The 20,897-nt window shown below is 51.3% G+C and overlaps 2 protein-coding genes across 4 annotated transcripts; one reads left to right on the forward strand and one right to left on the reverse strand.

The window, feature by feature from the left end:
* Nucleotides 1–1,728: 1,728 nt before the first annotated feature.
* LOC117969805 (fermitin family homolog 3-like) lies at nucleotides 1,729–16,021 on the forward strand. The gene is given in 16 exon segments (XM_059021380.1): nucleotides 1,729–2,039; nucleotides 3,706–3,842; nucleotides 5,397–5,566; nucleotides 5,568–5,631; nucleotides 5,820–5,942; nucleotides 6,195–6,363; nucleotides 6,563–6,665; nucleotides 8,105–8,212; nucleotides 8,397–8,540; nucleotides 8,779–8,828; nucleotides 9,882–10,006; nucleotides 10,139–10,245; nucleotides 12,643–12,855; nucleotides 13,138–13,262; nucleotides 13,605–13,746; nucleotides 15,081–16,021. Coding segments are annotated over 14 exon segments (1,821 nt in total). The 5' UTR covers nucleotides 1,729–2,039; nucleotides 3,706–3,842; nucleotides 5,397–5,398; the 3' UTR covers nucleotides 15,261–16,021.
* LOC117969834 (tRNA 2'-phosphotransferase 1-like) lies at nucleotides 16,019–20,866 on the reverse strand. Of its 3 annotated transcripts, none has more exons than XM_059021383.1 (8): nucleotides 20,798–20,866; nucleotides 19,089–19,236; nucleotides 18,802–18,883; nucleotides 18,058–18,227; nucleotides 17,677–17,854; nucleotides 17,261–17,317; nucleotides 16,909–17,019; nucleotides 16,019–16,187 (listed from the first exon to the last, which is right to left on the reverse strand). In XM_059021383.1, the coding sequence occupies exons 2-8, from the start codon at nucleotides 19,185–19,187 to the stop codon at nucleotides 16,165–16,167; spliced, it is 720 nt and encodes a 239-aa protein (XP_058877366.1). In that variant the 5' UTR covers nucleotides 19,188–19,236; nucleotides 20,798–20,866; the 3' UTR covers nucleotides 16,019–16,164. The 3 variants fall into 3 exon arrangements, with proteins under 3 accessions (XP_058877366.1, XP_058877365.1, XP_058877364.1); XM_059021382.1 differs by lacking the exon at nucleotides 20,798–20,866 and adding an exon at nucleotides 19,529–19,950; XM_059021381.1 differs by lacking the exon at nucleotides 20,798–20,866 and having other exon boundaries at nucleotides 19,089–19,949.
* Between the last annotated feature and the right edge of the window lie 31 nt (nucleotides 20,867–20,897).

Below are 20,897 nucleotides of genomic sequence, written 5' to 3' on the forward strand. Positions count from 1 at the left end.
ACACAGAGAGAGCGGTGAGGGGGTGGAATGGGTCGCCAAGGGTTACCAAGCAGGGGCTGGGAGCGAGACTCCCGCTGCACAGCAGTGTGATCCAGTCCTGGTTTCACTGGGAGTTTAATAATCAGACACACCTGAGCTTGTTAGCTAGAACACACTGGGGGCTGATCAAGCTGGTAGCAGTGAAACCTGGACTGGATCACACTGCTGTGCGATAGGAGTCTGATTCCCAGCCCTGCCTAGTCATGTTGTTGATGCTGAATCACTGGGATCCTTCAAGACCCGACTTGATGAACTTCCGAGATCATTTAAAAAATAATAATAATAATAATAATAATGTGAGCTTCTTTGTGTTCTTCTGTGTAGAGTGGGAGCTGCATTGCCCTGTTCAGCCAGAGGGGGGCAGTGTTGGGCTTTTATCACTTCCTGCTGATTGGACAGTTAAAGAGAAACTGTCAAACTGTCAAAACTTTATCAGGAAAAAAAAAACAAAAACAAACACACTGACACACACACACACACACACACACTCACACACACACACACACACACACTGACACACACAACTGACACACACACACACACACACACACTGACACACACACAGTGACACACACACACACACACACACACTCATTGTCCAAATTCACGAGGGCGTGGAGGATGGGGATGATGCAAAAACAGAGCAAACAGCATCGCACCCCAGAAATCATAAAAGCGCAGACCATCTTTAAAAATCCATTCTCTCACCTCTTATTAGCTTTATTAACAGGATCGCTGGCCCCCTCCCTTTAAAGGAGCGCTGACCATCTTTAAAAATCCATTCTCTCACCTCTTATTAGCTTTATTAACGGGATCGCTGGCCCCTCCCTTTAAAGGAGCGCTGACCATCTTTAAAATCCATTCTCTCACCTCTTATTTAGCTTTATTAACAGGATCGCTGGCCCCATCCCTTTAAAGGAGCGCTGACCATCTTTAAAATCCATTCTCTCTCGCCTCTTATTAGCTTTATTAACAGGATCGCTGGCCCCTCCCTTTAAAGGAGCGCTGACCATCTTTAAAATCCATTCTCTCACCTCTTATTAGCTTTATTAACAGGATCGCTGGGCCCCTTCCCTTTAAAGGAGTGCTGATCATCTTTAAAATCCATTCTCTCACCTCTGATGAGCTAAGTGTGTGTGTGTGTGTTTCAGTGTGTGTGTGTGTGTTTCAGTGTATCTCAGTGTATCTCAGTGTTTCAGTGTGTGTGTCTCAGTGTGTGTTTCAGTGTGTGTGTGTGTGTCTCAGTGTGTGTTTCAGTGTGTGTGTGTGTGTGTGTGTCTCAGTGTGTGTTTCAGTGTGTGTGTGTGTGTTGTCTCAGTGTGTGTTTCAGTGTGGGTGTGTGTGTGTGTGTCTCAGTGTGTGTTTCAGTGTGTGTGTGTGTGTTTTTCATTGTGTATTTCATTGTGTGTTTCAGTGTGTATCTCAGTGTGTGTTTCATTGTGTATTTCGTTGTGTGTTTTCAGTGTGTATCTCAGTGTGTGTGTGTTTGTTGTATCTCTCTCAGTGTTTCAGTGTGTGTGTGTATCTCAGTGTGTGTTTCAGTGTGTGTGTATCTCAGTGTGTGTTTCAGTGTGGTGTGTATCTCAGTGTGTGTTTCAGTGTCTCAGTGTTTCAGTGTGTGTGTATCTCAGTGTGTGTTTCAGTGTGTGTGTGTGTTTTCAGTGTCTCAGTGTTTCAGTGTGTGTGTATCTCAGTGTGTGTTTCATTGTGTGTTTCATCTCCAGGCCTGCAGCTTCTGCTTATTTTAAACTCAGTCATACAGGAAGCAGCTTCTATAAAACAGGAAGCTCACTTTATATTCTCTATATCAGCAAGAGCGTGACCGCATTGAGAGAGGACACAGAGACACAGAGACACACGGAAGAGACACGGAGACACAGAGACACACGGAGAGACACGGAGACACACTGAGGGACTCGGAGCAGTCTGAAGTGAGAGCAGGAATCAAACCTACAGGAAGGGAACAGGAGCACCACGAGTAACCAGGGAACATCCACAAGGTAGGAGAGAGAGAGCGAGAGAGAGGGAGGAGAGAGAGAGAGAGAGAGAGCGGGGGGGGGGGGGTTTAACGGAAACTAAATGAAAAAAAGTCACAGTTCCTTTTCTGAAAGTCAGGGTGTGTCGACAGAGCTGATTGTGAGATCGCTATCATTATTATTATTATTATTATTATTATTATTATTATTATTATTATTATTGTAATTTGGAAAATCTGTTTTGAGGGGAAAGAGAAGCAGAAAAAACTCCCAAAGATAAGAACTTCAGAAAGTGTGGAACCGTGCTGCAGTGAGAGAGGCCGTCCAGCTCCTCCAGACTGACCCCCCCCCCCCCCCCCCCCCCCCACACACACACCCCCCCACCTCGCCCTGGGGGCGGGGGGGCTGATTTACCAGCACAGGATCCAGCGTGTGTTACTCGGTGCGGGGCGTCTCTCCCTGTGATCGTGCTGAGAGCGCGGTTCATTCTCTTTGTGTGACAGACCCTCCCCACCCTGGACGCAGCAGAGAGACGAGAGAGAACGAAACACGATCACAGGGAGACGCACCCCCACACTTAGAAACATATTATAAGAGACACAGACACACCACAGACTAGCTGATATAAAACTGAGGTACAGGGAGAGGGGAGAGGGGAGGAGGGGAGGGGTCTGTCACACAGAGACGAGGAGAACGAAACACACTCTCAACACGATCACAGGGAGACACACCCCACACTTAGAAACATATTATAAGAGACACAGACACACCACAGACTAGCTGATATAAAACTGAGGTACAGGGAGAGGGGGAGAGGGAGGAGGGAGGGTCTGTCACACAGAGACGAGAGAACGAAACACACTCTCAACACGATCACAGGGAGACGCACCCCCCACACTTAGAAACATATTATAAGAGACGCAGACACACCACAGACTAGCTGATATAAAACTGAGGTACGGGGAGAGGGGAGAGAGGGAGGAGGGAGGGTCTGTCACACAGAGAGACAAGAGAACAAAAACGCTCTGTGTAATAATATCCTTCCTGCTTTCTGGTTCCTGCTTACCCTATGCTTTACCAGTCCTCTCTGTGCTTTACAATGCTTCCCTATGCTTTACCAGACCTCTCTGTGCTTTACAATGCCTTCCCTATGCTTTACCAGACCTCTCTGTGCTTTACAATGCTTCCCTATGCTTTTACCAGACCTCTCTGTGCTTTACAATGCTTCCCTATGCTTTACCAGTCCTCTCTGTGCTTTACAATGCTTCCCTATGCTTTACCAGACCTCTCTGTGCTTTACAATGCTTCCCTATGCTTTACCAGACCTCTCTGTGCTTTACAATGCTTCCCTATGCTTTACCAGACCTCTCTGTGCTTTACAATGCTTCCCTATGCTTTACCAGACCTCTGTGCTTTACAATGCTTCCCTATGCTTTACCAGACCTCTCTGTGCTTTACAATGCTTCCCTATGCTTTACCAGACCTCTCTGTGCTTTACAATGCTTCCCTATGCTTTACCAGACCTCTCTGTGCTTTACAATGCTTCCCTATGCTTTACCAGACCTATCTGTGCTTTACAGTGCTTCCCTATGCTCTACCACACCTCTCTGTGCTGTATCACACTGTGCTGTGATGTCACTGTGCTGTGCTGTTGCTATTGGTTGTTTTTTCACATGCTTTTCCCCCCCAGCCCCCCCTCTCGATGGCTGCCTGGGATCTTCACGTGTCCGTCGATGACCTCGGCCCCGAGGCTCCGCCCCTCATCATCAGCGTCACGAGCGACCTTCACATAGGAGGGGTCATCCTGAAACTCGTCCAAAAAAACACGTGAGAGACCAAACCAGACACGCACACGCACTGACACGCACACGCACTGAGACGCACACGCACTGACACACGTACTGACACGCACTGAGAAACGCACACGCACTGAGACACGCACACGCACTGACACGCACTGACACGCACACGCACTGAGACACGCACACGCACTGACACACACTGAGACACGCACACGCACTGACACGCACTGAGACACGCACACGCACTGACACGCACTGAGACACGCACTGAGACACGCACACGCACTGACACGCACTGAGACACTGACACGCACTGAGAAACGCACACGCACTGAGACACGCACACGCACTGACACGCACTGAGACACGCACTGAGACACGCACACGCACTGGCACGCACTGAGACACTGACACACACTGAGACACGCACACGCACTGAGACACGCACACGCACTGAGACACGCACACGCACTGACACACACTGAGACACGCACACGCACTGACACGCACTGAGACACGCACACGCACTGACACGCACTGAGACACTGACACGCACTGAGAAACGCACACGCACTGAGACACGCACACCGCACTGACACACACTGAGACAGGCACACGCACTCGACACACGTACTGAGACGCACACACACTGAGACACGCACACGCACTGAGACACGCACACGCACTGACACACACTGAGACACGCACACGCACTGACACGCACTGAGACACGCACACGCACTGACACGCACTGAGACACTGACACGCACTGAGAAACGCACACGCACTGAGACACGCACACGCACTGACACGCACTGAGACAGGCCACACGCACTGAGACACGCACACGCACTGACACACACTGAGACAGGCACACGCACTGACACACGTACTGAGACGCACACACACTGAGACACGCACACACACTGGGACACGCACACGCACTGACACACGCACTGAGACACACACTAAGACGTGCACTTGTTGATTGACAGTCCTCTCGATAGCGATGTGGACAGGAAGTCATGTGCATGGGGGGACGGTTTATCCCGCGGCGCAGAGCATCGCTGTGGTTTCCTGTCCTGTCAGGGAGATAGAAATCTCCTGGTATATTTATGTCTCCCTCTCCTCCTCCTCCTCTCCCTCTCCTCCTCCCCCCTCTCTCACACTCCCCCTCTCACCCTCCCCCCTCTCACACTCCCCCTCTCTCCCCCTCTCACACTCCCCCCTCTCTCCCCCTCTCTCTCTCCCCCTCTCACTCCCCCTCTCTCCCCCTCTCTCTCTCCCCCTCTGTCACACTCCCCCTCTCTCTCCCTCTCACTCCCCCTCTCTCCCCCCTCTCCACACTCCCCCTCTCTCCCCCTCTCACACTCCCCCTCTCTCCCCCTCTCTCACTCCCCCTCTCTCCCCCTCTCACACTCCCCCTCTCTCCCCCTCTCTCACTCCCCCTCTCTCTCCCTCTCTCTCCCTCTCACTCCCCCTCTCTCCCCCTCTCACCCTCCCCCCTCTCTCTCCCTCTCTCTCCCCCTCTCACACTCCCCCTCTCTCTCCCTCTCTCTCCCCTCTCTCTCCCTCTCAGAGATGCAGCAGGACTGGTCAGACTATGCAGTGTGGTGGGCGCAGAAGCGGGTGTGGCTGTTGAAGACCAGCTGGACTCTGGATAAGTACGGGGTCCAGGCGGACGCCAGGCTGCAGTTCACCCCCCCAGCACAAGCCCCTGCGACTCCTCCTGCCCAACGCCTGCACGCTGCGGGTTCGAGCCTGCTTCTCAGCACCGCTGCTGCAAGCCGTCATCGAGATCTGCAGAGTCCTGAGTGAGTCCCAGAGTGTGTTGTGTGTGTGTGTGTGTGTGTGTGTGAGTGTGTGTGTGTGTGTGTGAGAGTGTGTGTGTGTGTGTGTGTGTGTGTGTGTGTGTGAGTGTGCCTCTGTTTGACTGCCTCTCTTCCTCCCTCTCTCCGTCCCTCCCTCTCTCATTCTCTCTCTCTCTCTCTCTCTCTGTCAGATATCCGTCGCCCAGAGGAGCTGTCTCTCCTCAAACCCCCGGAGGAGAAAGAGAAGAAGAAGAAGAAAGAGAAGGATGAGGGAGGAGAGGAGATCTTCGACCTGACTGGGGTCGTCCTGGGAAGTAAGAAACAGCCACTTCATCAGTGTGATTATTGAAACTAGAAGAGACCGAGTCAAGCAGACCAGCGTTTGGGCTCCAGTGCCTTCATCAGTGTGATTATTGAAACTAGAAGAGACCGAGTCAAGCAGACCAGCGTTTGGGCTCCAGTGCCTTCATCAGTGTGATTATTGAAACTAGAAGAGACCGAGTCAAGCAGACCAGCTTTTGGGCTCCAGTGTCTTCTCCAGTAACTCTGTGTTCCTCTCCCTCCAGGTGCGGCTCCCAGTTTCTACAATGGAATGCCCGCTCACTTTTTTGACACCGCGGAGACGGAGGCGATCTATAAGATGCTGTCTGTCAGCCAGCCCACCATATCCCCCGAATTAATGTCCAAGATGTACCGGCCCAGCAGCCTCATTGACAAGGCCCAGATCAACAGCAGGTGGGAGAGACCATTACAGGCTGGGCAGGGGGGGGGGGGGGGGGGTTGAAGTGAAAGGCTCTGTTTTAGAGAGGGGGGGGGGGGGGGGCTGAGAGATATAAATTCAGAAGAAAAAGGGGAGGGAGGGAGAAATGACGTCTCCTATACCAGTAAGTGACACCCTGTGACCCCGAGCCCCCTCTCTGTCGCCCCCCTGCAGGTGGCTGGACTCCTCGCGCTCCCTCATGCAGCAGGGCGTCCAGGAGAACGACCGACTCGCCCTGCGCTTCAAATACTACAGCTTCTTCGATCTGGACCCCAAAGTGAGCCTCGAACCCCTAACCCTCCCTCTCCTCTTTCAGTACGATGTGGTCAGGATCACTCAGATGTATGCTCTAACCTCTCTCCCCCTCCCCCCCTCCCCTCCCCTCCCCTCCCCTCTACCCTCTCATCTCCCCCTCACCCCTCTCCTCTCCCTCTCCCCCTCTCCTCTCTCCTCTCCCCTCCTCTCCCCTCTCTCCCCCTCTCCTCTCTCCTCTCCCCTCTCCTCTCTCTCCCCACTCCTCTATCCCCCTCTCCTCTCTTCTCCCCTTCCTCCCTCCTCCCCTCTCCTCTCTCCCCCTCTCCTCTCTCCTCCCCTCTCCTCTCCCCTCCTCTCCTCTCCTCTCCTCTCCCCTCCTCTCCTCTCCCCTCTCCTCTCCCCTCTCCTCTCTCCTCTCCCCTCTCCTCTCTCCTCTCCTCTCTCCTCTCTCCTCTCTCCTCTCCTCTCCTCTCCTCTCTCCCCCTCTCCTCTCCCCTCCTCTCCTCTCCTCTCCTCTCCCCTCTCCTCTCTCCTCTCCCCTCTCCTCTCTCCCCCTCTCCTCTCTCCTCTCCTCTCCTCTCTCCTCTCCCCTCCTCTCCTCTCCTCTCTCCTCTCTCCCCTTCTCCTCTCTCCTCTCCTCTCCTCTCTCCTCCTCTCCCTCTCCTCTCTCCCCCTCTCCTCTCCCTCCCCTCTCCTCTCTCCCCCTCTCCTCTCCTCTCTCCTTCTCCCCTCCCCTCTCCTCTCCTCTCTCCCCCTCTCCTCTCCCCTCCTCCCCTCTCCTCTCTCCCCCCCTCCCCTCTCCTCTCCTCTCCTCTCCCCTCTCCTCTCCCTCCCCTCTCCTCTCCCCTCCCCTCTCCTCTCTCCCCCCTCTCCCCTCTCCTCTCCTCTCCTCTCCCCTCTCCTCTCCCTCCCCTCTCCTCTCTCCCCTCTCTCCCCCTCTCCTCTCTCCTCTCCCCTCTCCTCTCCTCCCCTCTCCTCTCCCTCCCCTCTCCTCTCCTCTCCTCTCCTCTCTCCTCTCCCTCTCCTCTCCTCTCCCCTCTCCTCTCCCTCTCCCTCTCCTCTCCTCTCCTCTCTCCTCCTCCCCTCTCCTCTCCCTCTCCCTCTCCCTCTCCCTCTCCCTCTCCTCTCTCCTCCCCTCTCCTCTCCTCTCTCCCCCCTCCCCTCTCCTCTCCTCTCCTCTCCCCTCTCCTCTCCCTCCCCTCTCCTCTCTCCCCTCTCTCCCCCTCTCCTCTCTCCTCTCCCCTCTCCTCTCCCTCCCCTCTCCTCTCTCCCCCTCTCCTCTCTCCTCTCCTCTCCTCTCTCCCCCTCTCCTCTCCCCTCCTCTCCTCTCCTCTCCTCTCTCTCTCTCTCCTCTCCTCTCCTCTCCTCTCCCCTCTCCTCTCTCCTCTCCCCTCTCCTCTCTCCCCCTCTCCTCTCTCCTCTCCTCTCCTCTCTCCTCTCCCCTCTCCTCTCCTCTCTCAGTACGATGCAGTCAGGATCACTCAGATCTATGAACAGGCTCGCTGGGCTATTCTTCTTGAAGAGATCGACTGCACCGAGGAGGAGATGATGCTGTTCGCTGCCCTGCAGGTGAGATCAGGAACTGCAGTCTGCACAGACTGTTAATGCAGTGCGGACAGACACAGTGCAAGAGAGTCTGTGGTGTGCAAGTGTTACTGCTACAAGAGATGTCATCTCTCCCCCCTCTCCCCTCCCCCCCCCCCTCTCTCCCCCCTCTCCCCCTCTCCCTCCCCCTCTCCCTCTCCCTCTGCAGTACCACATTGACAAGCTCTCTCAGTCTCAATCCTCGAACCCGGATTTCAAGTCCTCTCAGAATCAGGCTCTGGAGGATCTCGACTCAGCGCTCATGAACCTCGAGGTGAAGCTGGAGGGAACGAGCAGCACGTCAGACACGCTGGTAGAGAATTCTCTCAATCACTCTCTCTCACTCCCTCTCTGTCTGTCTCACTCTCACTCCTTATCACTCCATCTCACTCTGTCTCACTCTCACTCACTCTCTCCATACTCACTACCTTAGTCTCTCTCTCACTCACCCCCCTCACTCTTTCTCTCACTCCTTCACTCTCACTCTCTCACTCCTTCACTCTCTCTCTCTCACTTCTTCACTCATTCTCTCACTCTTCCTCTTTTTTCAGGAGAGCATTACTGACATCCCAGAACTAAAAGACAATCTGAAATTATTCAGGTAAGAAACTAAACAAACGCTTCCACTAGAAGTCTCTCTCAGGGTCTTCAGTGTAAATTCAATGGCAAACGTTTCCACTAGAAGTCTCTCTCAGCGTCTTCAGTGTAAATTCAATGGCAAACGTTTCCACTAGAAGTCTCTCTCAGCGTCTTCAGTGTAAATTCAATGGCAAACGTTTCCACTAGAAGTGTTTCTCAGTGTCTTCAGTGTAAATTCAATGGCAAACGTTTCCACTAGAATGTATTTGTATTTGCTTGCGATTGTAAGTCGCCCTGGATAAGGGCGTCTGCTAAGAAATAAATAATAATAATAATAATAGAAGTCTCTCTCAGCGTCTTCAGTGTAAATTCAATGGCAAACGTTTCCACTAGAAGTCTTTCTCAGCGTCTTCAGTGTAAATTCAATGGCAAACGTTTCCACTAGAAGTCTCTCTCAGCGTCTTCAGTGTAAATTCAATGGCAAACGTTTCCACTAGAAGTCTCTCTCAGCGTCTTCAGTGTAAATTCAATGGCAAACGTTTCCACTAGAAGTCTCTCTCAGCGTCTTCAGTGTAAATTCAATGGCAAACGTTTCCACTAGAAGTCTCTCTCAGCGTCTTCAGTGTAAATTCAATGGCAAACGTTTCCACTAGAAGTCTTTCTCAGCGTCTTCAGTGTAAATTCAATGGCAAACGTTTCCACTAGAAGTCTCTCTCAGCGTCTTCAGTGTAAATTCAATGGCAAACGTTTCCACTAGAAGTCTCTCTCAGCGTCTTCAGTGTAAATTCAATGGCAAACGTTTCCACTAGAAGTCTCTCTCAGCGTCTTCAGTGTAAATTCAATGGCAAACGTTTCCACTAGAAGTCTCTCTCAGCGTCTTCAGTGTAAATTCAATGGCAAACGTTTTCTCTAGAAGTCTCTCTCAGCGTCTTCAGTGTAAATTCAATGGCAAACGTTTCCACTAGAAGTCTTTCTCAGTGTCTTCAGTGTCGTGTTTGTGGAGTGAGTGTGGGCAGCGAGGGGTTAACTCCGCAGTTCTCTCTCTCTCTCTCTCTCTCTCTCTCTCGCTCTCCAGGCCCAAGCGCTTGACTCTGAAGGCCTACAAGCAGTACTGGTTCATCTTCAAGGACACGTCCATCTCGTACTACAAGAGCAAGGAGGAGGCGATGGGAGAGCCAATCCAGCAGATGAACCTCAAAGGTACGCAGAGGGGACCCGACCCTGACCTGATCCCGACCCCCGACCCCCGACCCCCCCGACACTGACCCTGAAATGTCTGATTCACTCCCTCTCTCACTCCCTCTCTCTCACTCCCTCTCTCTCACTCCCCAGGGTGTGAGGTGGCCCCCGATGTGAATCTTGCGGGACAGAAATTCTGCATCAAGCTGCTCATCCCGGCACCAGAGGGCATGAGCGAGGTCTACCTGCGCTGTGAAAACGTACAGAACCCATCCCATCAATACAGAGACCAGCCCATCAATACAGAGACCAGCCCATCAATACAGAACCCATCCCATCAATACAGAACCCATCCCATCAATACAGAGACCATCCCATCAATACAGAGACCATCCCATCAATACAGAACCCATCTCATCAATACAGAGATCATCCCATCAATACAGAACCCATCCCATCAATACAGAACCCATCTCATCAATACAGAACCCATCCCATCAATACAGAACCCATCCCATCAATACAGAGACCATCCCATCAATACAGAACCCATCCCATCAATACAGAACCCATCCCATCAATACAGAACCCATCCCATCAATACAGAGATCATCCCATCAATACAGAGACCAGCCCATCAATACAGAACCCAGCCCATCAATACAGAACCCATCCCATCAATACAGAACCCATCCCATCAATACAGAACCCATCCCATCAATACAGAACCCATCCCATCAATACAGAACCCATCCCATCAATACAGAACCCATCCCATCAATACAGAGATCATCCCATCAATACAGAACCCAGCCCATCAATACAGAACCCATCCCATCAATACAGAACCCATCCCATCAATACAGAACCCATCCCATCAATACAGAACCCATCCCATCAATACAGAACCCATCCCATCAATACAGAACCCATCCCATCAATACAGAACCCATCCCATCAATACAGAGACCATCCCATCAATACAGAGACCAGCCCATCAATACAGAACCCATCCCATCAATGCAGAACCCATCCCATCAATACAGAGACCATCCCATCAATGCAGAACCCATCCCATCAATACAGAGACCAGCCCATCAATACAGAGACCAGCCCATCAATACAGAACCCATCCCATCAATACAGAACCCATCCCATCAATACAGAACCCATCTCATCAATACAGAACCCATCTCATCAATACAGAACCCATCTTATCAATACAGAACCCATCCCATCAATACAGAGACCATCCCATCAATACAGAGACCATCCCATCAATACAGAGACCATCCCATCAATACAGAGACCATCCCATCAATACAGAGACCATCCCATCAATACAGAGACCAGCCCATCAATACAGAACCCATCCCATCAATACAGAACCCATCCCATCAATACAGAGACCAGCCCATCAATACAGAACCCATCCCATCAATACAGAGACCATCCCATCAATACAGAACCCATCTCATCAATACAGAACCCATCTTATCAATACAGAACCCATCCCATCAATACAGAACCCATCCCATCAATACAGAGACCAGCCCATCAATACAGAGACCATCCCATCAATACAGAGACCAGCCCATCAATACAGAACCCATCCCATCAATACAGAACCCATCCCATCAATACAGAGACCAGCCCATCAATACAGAACCCATCCCATCAATACAGAGACCATCCCATCAATACAGAGACCATCCCATCAATACAGAGACCATCCCATCAATGCAGAACCCATCCCATCAATACAGAGACCAGCCCATCAATACAGAGACCATCCCATCAATACAGAGACCATCCCATCAATACAGAACCCATCCCATCAATACAGAGACCAGCCCATCAATACAGAGACCATCCCATCAATACAGAGACCATCCCATCAATACAGAACCCATCCCATCAATACAGAGACCAGCCCATCAATACAGAGACCAGCCCATCAATACAGAACCCATCCCATCAATGCAGAACCCATCCCATCAATACAGAGACCATCCCATCAATGCAGAACCCATCCCATCAATACAGAGACCAGCCCATCAATACAGAGACCATCCCATCAATACAGAACCCGCCCCATCAATACAGAACCCGCCCCATCAATACAGAACCCATCCCATCAATACAGAGACCATCCCATCAATACAAAACCCATCCCATCAATACAGAACCCATACCATCAATACAGAACCCATACCATCAATACAGAACCCATCCCATCAATACAGAACCCATCCCATCAATACAGAGACCATCCCATCAATACAGAACCCATACCATCAATACAGAACCCATCTCATCAATACAGAACCCATCTCATCAATACAGAACCCATACCATCAATACAGAGACCGGCCCATCAATACAGAGACCATCCCATACCAGCCCATCAATACAGAACCCATCCCATCAATACAGAACCCATCCCATCAATACAGAGACCATCCCTCCTCTCTCCTCTCTCACCCCCCTGTCTCTCTCCCAGGAGAGGCAGTATTCTCAGTGGATGGCTGCCCCTCCTCTCTCCTCTCTCACCCCCCTGTCTCTCTCCTCTCTCCCCAGGAGAGGCAGTATTCTCAGTGGATGGCTGCCCCTCCTCTCTCCTCTCTCACCCCCCTGTCTCTCTCCTCTCTCCCCAGGAGAGGCAGTATTCTCAGTGGATGGCTGCCTGTCGCTTGGCCTCTAAGGGGAAGACGATGGCTGACAGCTCGTACCAAAGCGAGGTTCAGAACATCCTGTCCTTCCTCACCATGCAGAAATCGAACCCGGGCCCGCAGGTCGCCTCCGACGAGAACATCAACACGCAGTCCCTCGTCTCCCCGCGCTACCACAAGAAATACAAGGCAAAGCAGGTACAGCACTGCCCCCTACAGCACAGGGACCCTGAGACACACACTGAGATACACACACTGATACACTGAGACACACACACTAATACACACACACTGATACACACACTGAGACACTGAGGTACACTGAGATACACACACTGATACACTGAGACACATTGAGACACACTGAGACACACACCAAGACACCTGTCTGTCTGTCTGTCCCTAATCAACCAGTGCTAGGTGTCTCCAGGGTTAATAACTGGATGCAGGAATGAATCTCGTGTCTCCTCTCCTGCGCAGTTAACCCCTCGTATCCTGGAGGCCCATCAGAACGTGGCTCAGCTCTCTCTCACAGACGCCAGGATGCGCTTCATTCAGATCTGGCAGTCCCTGCCTGACTTCGGGGTGTCCTACTTCGTGGTGAGGTAAGGGGGCGCCGTTTCACACTGAAGCTGAGCTGATTCGAGGAAAGCAGTTCTGAGATCAGCTGCGAAATGCAGGTTTAAACACACTCTCAATTCTCTGATGTGTGAAATGCAGCTTTAAAGAGCCTCCCTCCTCCCCTCCCCTCCTCTCTTCCTCTCCTCCCCTCCCCCTCCCCTCCCCTCCCCTCCCCTCCCCTCCCCTCCCCTCCTCTCCTCCTCCCCTCTCCTCCTCTCCTCCTCTCCCCTCCTCTCCTCTCCTCTCCTCTCCTCTCCTCTCCTCCTCTTCCCTCCTCTCCTCTCCCCTCTCCTCTCGCCCTCCTCTCCTCTCCTCTCCTCTCCCAGGTTTAAAGGCTGTCGGAAGGATGAGGTCCTGGGCATTGCTAATAACCGTCTCATTCGAATCGACCTGTCCGTGGGGGACGTGGTCAAGACGTGGCGCTACAACAACATGAGGCAGTGGAACGTGAACTGGGACATTCGACAGGTCAGCTCCCTCCCTCCCAGTACTCCCAGTACCAAACGCTTCCACTAGAAGCCTTTCTCAGTGTCTTCAGTGTCAATTCAATGGCAAACGTTTCCACTAGAAGTCTTTCTCAGCGTCTTCAGTGTCAATTCAATGACAAACGTTTCCGCTAGAAGTCTCTCTCAGCGTCTTCAGTGTCAATAAAATGGCAAACGTTTCCACTAGAAGTCTCTCTCAGCGTCTTCAGTGTAAATTCAATGGCAAACGTTTCCACTAGAAGTCTCTCTCAGCGTCTTCAGTGTAAATTCAATGGCAAACGTTTCCACTAGAAGTCTCTCTCAGCGTCTTCAGTGTAAATTCATTGGCAAACGTTTCCACTAGAAGTCTCTCTCAGCGTCTTCAGTGTAAATTCAATGGCAAACGTTTCCACTAGAAGTCTCTCTCAGCGTCTTCAGTGTAAATTCAATGGCAAACGTTTCCACTAGAAGTCTCTCTCATGGTCTTCAGTTTAAATTCAATGGCAAACGTTTCCATTAGAAGTCTCTCTCAGCGTCTTCAGTGTAAATTCAATGGCAAACGTTTCCACTAGAAGTCTCTCTCAGCGTCTTCAGTGTAAATTCAATGGCAAACATTTCCACTAGAAGCCTTTCTCAGCGTCTTCAGTGTAAATTCAATGGCAAACGTTTCCACTAGAAGTCTCTCTCAGGGTCTTGAGTGTAAATTCAACGGCAAACGTTTCCACTAGAAGTCTCTCTCATGGTCTTCAGTGTAAATTCAATGGCAAACGTTTCCACTAGAAGTCTCTCTCAGCGTCTTCAGTGTAAATTCAATGGCAAACGTTTCCACTAGAAGTCTCTCTCAGCGTCTTCAGTGTAAATTCAATGGCAAACGTCTTTAATTTTCTTTGAGCGTTGTGTATTTCAGTGCTGTTCAGTGTTTTGATAGTTCTGGATGATATTATCATGAAGCTGGGTAAACTAATGACAAAAGCAGAGTATAACCATGGGGGGGAGAAACTGAAAACAAACGAGCTCCTATAGGAAGTGACTCTGCAGCAGCCGCTGACTCCCTGTGTGTGTGTGTGTGTGTGTGTGTGCGTGTGCGTATGCGTGTGTCTGTGTGACCCTGAGCGAGTCGCTTCACCTCCTTGTGCTCCGTCCTTCGGATGAGACGTCAAACAAACGAGCTCCTATTGGAAGTGACTCTGCAGCAGCAGCAGCAGCAGTTGTTGATGAAGCAGAGTTCACCCCCCTAGTCTCTGTGAGCCGCTTTGGATAAAAGCGTCTGCTGAATGGCTGATTTCATAAAAATGGCAGCCCCTGGTAACCACAGTAACCTTCTCTGCTCGGCTCCAGGTGGCGATCGAGCTGGAGGGGAACGTGAACGTGGCGTTCAGCTGCGTGACGGCCGACTGCAAGATCGTCCACGAGTACATCGGGGGCTACATCTTCATGTCAACCAGGAGCAAGGAGACCAGCGAGGGGCTGAACCAGGAGCTGTTCCACAAGCTCACCGGAGGACATGAGGCGCTGTGAGGAGGGGAGGGGAGGGGAGGGGAGGGGAGGGGCTGAACCAGGAGCTGCTCCACAAGCTCACCGGAGGACATGAGGCGCTGTGAGGAGGGGAGGGGAGGGAGGGGAGAGGAGGAGAGGAGAGCCACACACATACACACTGCTCTATAGCACCCTCTGCTGACTGAACTACATATAACCCCACTGCACAGCACTGCATGCCACATGCTTGAACACCACTTCAGTATTTCGGTACACAGAAGAGAGGGAGGAGGGAGGAGAGAGGGAGAGGAAGGAGGGATGGAGGAGAGGGAGGAGAGAGCAGAGAGGAGGGATGGAGGAGAGAGGGAGGAGGGATGGAGGAGAGAGGGAGGAGGGAGCAGAGAGGAGGGATGGAGGAGGGACTGAGGAGAGAGGGAGAGAGAGGATGGAGGGATGGAGGAGGGAGGGAGGGATGGAGGAGAGAGGGAGAGAGGATGGAGGGATGGAGGAGAGAGGGAGGAGGGATGGAGGAGGGACAGAGGAGAGGGAGAGAGGATGGAGGGATGGAGGAGAGAGGGAGGAGGGAGGGATTTAGGAGAGAGGGAGAGAGAGGATGGAGGGATGGAGGAGAGAGGGATGGAGGAGAGAGGGATGGAGGGAGGGATAGGGTAAGGTAGTCATCCAAACTGCTGTTTTAATTTAAGTTGTATTTTTATATTGTTGATGCTGGGGGGGATCTAACAGAAAACCAGCTTGTAACAATGGAAGAAACTCTGTGATCAATAAAAAGCATTTTAATTCAACGGCAAACGTTTCCACTGTGGAAGTCTCTCTCAGGGTCTTCAGTGTAAATTCAATGGCAAACGTTTCCACTAGAAGTCTCTCTCAGCGTCTTCACTGTCAATTCAATGGCAAACGTTTCCACTGGAAGTCTCTCTCAGTGTCTTCAATTCAAAGGAAGTTCGCATGCTGGAAGACAGGAAATGACACGGTGAGGTCCAGTTTTAGGTCGTCTGTCAGTGTGTGTCTCTGTGTATCAGTATCTCAGTGTGTATCTCAGCGTGTCTCAGTGTGTGTCTCACCTGGCTCTCTCAGTGTGTGTCTCAGTGTGTGTCAGTGTGTGTCTCTCACCTGGCTCTCTCAGTGTGTATCTCAGCGTGTCTCAGTGTGTGTCTCTCACCTGGCTCTCTCAGTGTGTATCTCAGCGTGTCTCAGTGTGTGTCTCTCACCTGGCTCTCTCAGTGTGTATCTCAGCGTGTCTCAGTGTGTGTCTCTCACCTGGCTCTCTCAGTGTGTATCTCAGCGTGTCTCAGTGTGTGTCTCTCACCTGGCTCTCTCAGTGTGTGTCTCAGTGTGTGTCAGTGTGTGTCTCTCACCTGGCTCTCTCAGTGTGTATCTCAGCGTGTCTCAGTGTGTGTCTCTCACCTGGCTCTCTCAGTGTGTATCTCAGCGTGTCTCAGTGTGTGTCTCTCACCTGGCTCTCTCAGTGTGTATCTCAGCGTGTCTCAGTGTGTGTCTCTCACCTGGCTCTCTCAGTGTGTATCTCAGCGTGTCTCAGTGTGTGTCTCTCACCTGGCTCTCTCAGTGTGTATCTCAGCGTGTCTCAGTGTGTGTCTCTCACCTGGCTCTCTCAGTGTGTATCTCAGCGTGTCTCAGCATGTCTCAGTGTGGGTCAGTGTGTGTCTCTCACCTGGCTCTCTCAGTTTCAGGGCTCTGTTGAAGTATCGGGGGTGCAGGAGCCCCAGCGAGTCTCCGGGGGTCAGGATCACCCCGTTATCCGAGCGGAAGAACTGCAGCCCGTCTGAACAACAAGAAACAAACAGAGTCAGTGCGTCCCAGCCACGCCAACGCGTGTGTGTGTGTGTGCGCGTGCGTGCGTGCGTGTCTGTGTGTGCGTGTGAGTGTGTCTGTGTCTGTGTGCATGTGTGTGCGCGTGCGTGCGTGTCTGTGTGTGCGTCTCTGTGGCTCTCTTTAGGACTCTGTGTGTGTCTCTCTCTGTACATCTCTCTCTCTCTCTCTCTCTCTCTCTCTGTGTCTCTCACCTCGCATCGCTGCTCGCATGTCTATGAATATTGCCAGATCACAGTCGCCTCTCATGCCTGTGAGGTGAAGAGAGAAGCGATAATTACACACACAGACACACACACACTGACACAAACACACACACTGACACACACACACACACACACACACACACTGACACAAACACACTGACACACACACACACACTGACACAAACACACTGACACACACACACTGACACAAACACACTGACACACACACACACGCACACTGACACAAACACACACACACACTGACACAAACACACTGACACAAACACACTGACACACACTGACACACACACTGACACAAACACACACACACACTGACACACACTGACACACACTGACACACACACTGACACACACACACACACACACACACACTCAGGACTCACCGCTGATGACGCTCTTGTCCCCGGGCAGGCCGGGCGCCAGGTGGATGTGGGTTCGACTCATCCTGGACAGGCCGCGGGTTCGAATGGAGCTCCAGTGACGCAGGTAGGAGCCGTGCACGGCGCTGGGGGGGGTGTCGGGAGAGAGGGGGTCCAGGGGGGTCAGCGCCAGCGAGTCTAGCTGTACAACACGACAACACACAATCACAAACAATAACACACAGCAACACACAGGAACACGCAGGAACACACAGGAATACACAATCACACACAGGAACACACAATCACACACAGGAACACACAGGAACACACAGGAACACAACGCAGTGTTCGAATGTTAAAATCTGCCCCCCTCCCCACCCCTTCAAAAAAAGCCCCCTCCACCTGCACAGAATGCCCCTGATTGGCTCGTATCTGCAGTCGTCCGTCCTCGGGGTGTGGGCGGAGCTTGAAGCGCTGCTTGTCATTGGTCGCCACGACTCTCTGCACGTCGTCCAATGAGTACGAACGAAACCGGGGGTGAGCGAGGAGGTCATCGACACACAGGAACCCGTCTGAGGGGAGGGGGAGATGAAGTCACCATCATGAGATTTAGTTCTCCTTTCCCCTCTCCTCTCTTATCCCCTCTCCTCTTATCCCCTCTCATCCCCTCTCCCCTCTCCCCTCCTCTCTCTCATCCCCTCCCCTCTCCTCCCTTCTCCTCTTTCTCGTCCCCTATCCCCTCCTCTCTCATCCCCTCCCCTCTCTCCTCTCCCATCTCCTCTCTCCCAATCCCCTCCTCTCTCATCCCCTCCCCTCTCTCCTCTCCCATCTCCTCTCTCCCAATCACCTCCCCCTCTCATCCCCTCCCCTCTCTCATCCCCTCCTCTCTCTCTCATCCCCTCCCTCCCCCTCTCCTCTCCCCTCTCTCATCCCCTCCTCTCTCTCATCCCCTCCCCTCTCTCCTCTCCCATCTCCTCTCTCCCAATCCCCTCCTCTCTCATCCCCTCCCCTCGCTCCTCTCCCATCTCCTCTCTCCCAATCACCTCCCCCTCTCATCCCCTCCCCTCTCTCATCCCCTCCTCTCTCTCATCCCCTCCCTCCCCCTCTCCTCCTCTTCTCCTCTCTCCTCTCCCCCTCCCCTCTCACCCGAGCCCATGGTGAGTCCCAGCCCGTCCGCTCCGTGTCTCAGGACGAAGGCGAGCGCTTTAGACAAACGCACATCGGGGTCCTGCGAGAATTGAACACAGCCCTCCAGTTAAACAAGACGACGCTATCGGGGGGCGACCAGCACCCCCACACTGCATTCAATCATCAAATTAAAAACACACACGCATTCCTCTCTGGGATCTTTAAGGGTCCCGGGAAAAACGTACTGAAATCCCAGGAAAAGAAAACACAGGGCCGGGCGTGAACCCGAATCTGCACCCACATACCTGCTCGTGTTGTCTGTGTCTGCCTCCCCTTCCTCTCCCCCCTCCTCCTCCTCCTCCCCTTCCTCTCCCTCCTCCTCCTCCTCCTCTCCCTGCTTCCATCCGTCAGGCTCAGTGTCGGTCAGATCTCCTCGCTTGCTGATTGCTCCCTCTTAAAGGGTACAGAAAGACCTTTTTATTTGATTGTGTCGCACGTTCCCATGTGTTTCTACACCTGTTTACCAAACGCGTGTGTTTTAATTGTTTTAATTAATTAAAACTTTTGTTACATTTTTACCACTTGTTTTTAAAAAAAACTTTTAAATTGCATTCCACTGCCCTGGGAACTTTTTTGACCTGAAAAAAGAAACAAGGACCAGGGGTCACAAATGGAGATTAGATAAAGGGGCATTCAGAACAGAAAAGTAATGTTAAAACTTTACAATGCATTAGGAAGACCTCACCTAGAATATTGTGTTCAGTTCTGGTCACCTCGTTACAAAAAGGATATTGCTGCTCTAGAAAGAGTGCAAAGAAGAGCAACCAGAATTATCCCGGGTTTAAAAGGCATGTCGTATGCAGACAGGCTAAAAGAATTGAATCTGTTCAGTCTTGAACAAAGAAGACTACGCGGCGATCTGATTCAAGCATTCAAAATCCTAAAAGGTATGGACAACCCAGGGGACCTGAAAAAAGAAACAAGGACCAGGGGTCACAAATGGAGATTAGATAAGGGGGCATTCAAAACAGAAAATAGGAGGCGCTTTTTTTACACAGAGAATCGTGAGGGTCTGGAACCAACTCCCCAGTAATGTTGTTGAAGCTGACACCCTGGGATCCTTCAAGAAGCTGCTTGATGAGATTCTGGGATCAATAAGCTACTAACAACCAAACGAGCAAGATGGGCCGAATGGTCTCCTCTCGTTTGTAAACTTTCTTATGTTCTTATGTTCTAAAATAGGAGGCGCTTTTTTACACAGAGAATTGTGAGGGTCTGGAACCAACTCCCCAGTAATGTTGTTGAAGCTGACACCCTGGGATCCTTCAAGAAGCTTCAAGAAGTTTGAATGTGTGGCTTATTTTTCTGTCTGTTATTTTATTATCAGGGCAGCTGTACTTGCTGCGCTGCGCATCCTCAGCCTCATCCAACCCACTTCTGTCATTTTTGCATTTTCTTTTGATGATTCATAAACGGATTCTCTCCCCATTCCTCATCCACTAAAACATATGAGATTTTCCCCGAAGTATTTCAGTTTAGTTTCTGATCACGCTGGAAGTTACCACGCCCAATAATCAGACTCTGATTGGCCAACACAGTCAGGTGACAGTGTGTTTGTGACGTGCCAGAGAACCACGTTCGAACGTTACTTGATCCTCTGACGTCTACACGTCTGCTGTATCCTAGGATACGGTGTAAAAAGCTGTTTATTTACAACGTCGGAGTCCAAATAAAACAGCATTTTAATCAAATTATTGTGTATTTCCTAGAAAATAGTACCGGGATAATATTGAGTAATAGACAACAATCGAGTATAAATCAGTAAAAACCGACGTCCAGTGAAAAACAAATGTAATTTTTCGGTAAAATTCGGAACAAACAGGAAACGCGAAACACTAACTATACTATATATATATATATATATATATATATATATATATATATATATATATATATATATATTATTATTATTATTATTATCTCTCTCTCTCTGTAAAAAAACAAATTCACACACAGTCAAACCTGGACAGGCGACACGGGCGGTCAGACTCTGACCCTGCGTAATAAAACTACAACTCCCGTCATGCTTTGCCAACGGAGGGCGGGGCAGGGGG

This window comes from Acipenser ruthenus, unplaced genomic scaffold (assembly GCF_902713425.1).
Source record: "Acipenser ruthenus unplaced genomic scaffold, fAciRut3.2 maternal haplotype, whole genome shotgun sequence".
In the NCBI taxonomy this organism is placed as follows: Eukaryota; Metazoa; Chordata; class Actinopteri; order Acipenseriformes; family Acipenseridae; genus Acipenser; species Acipenser ruthenus.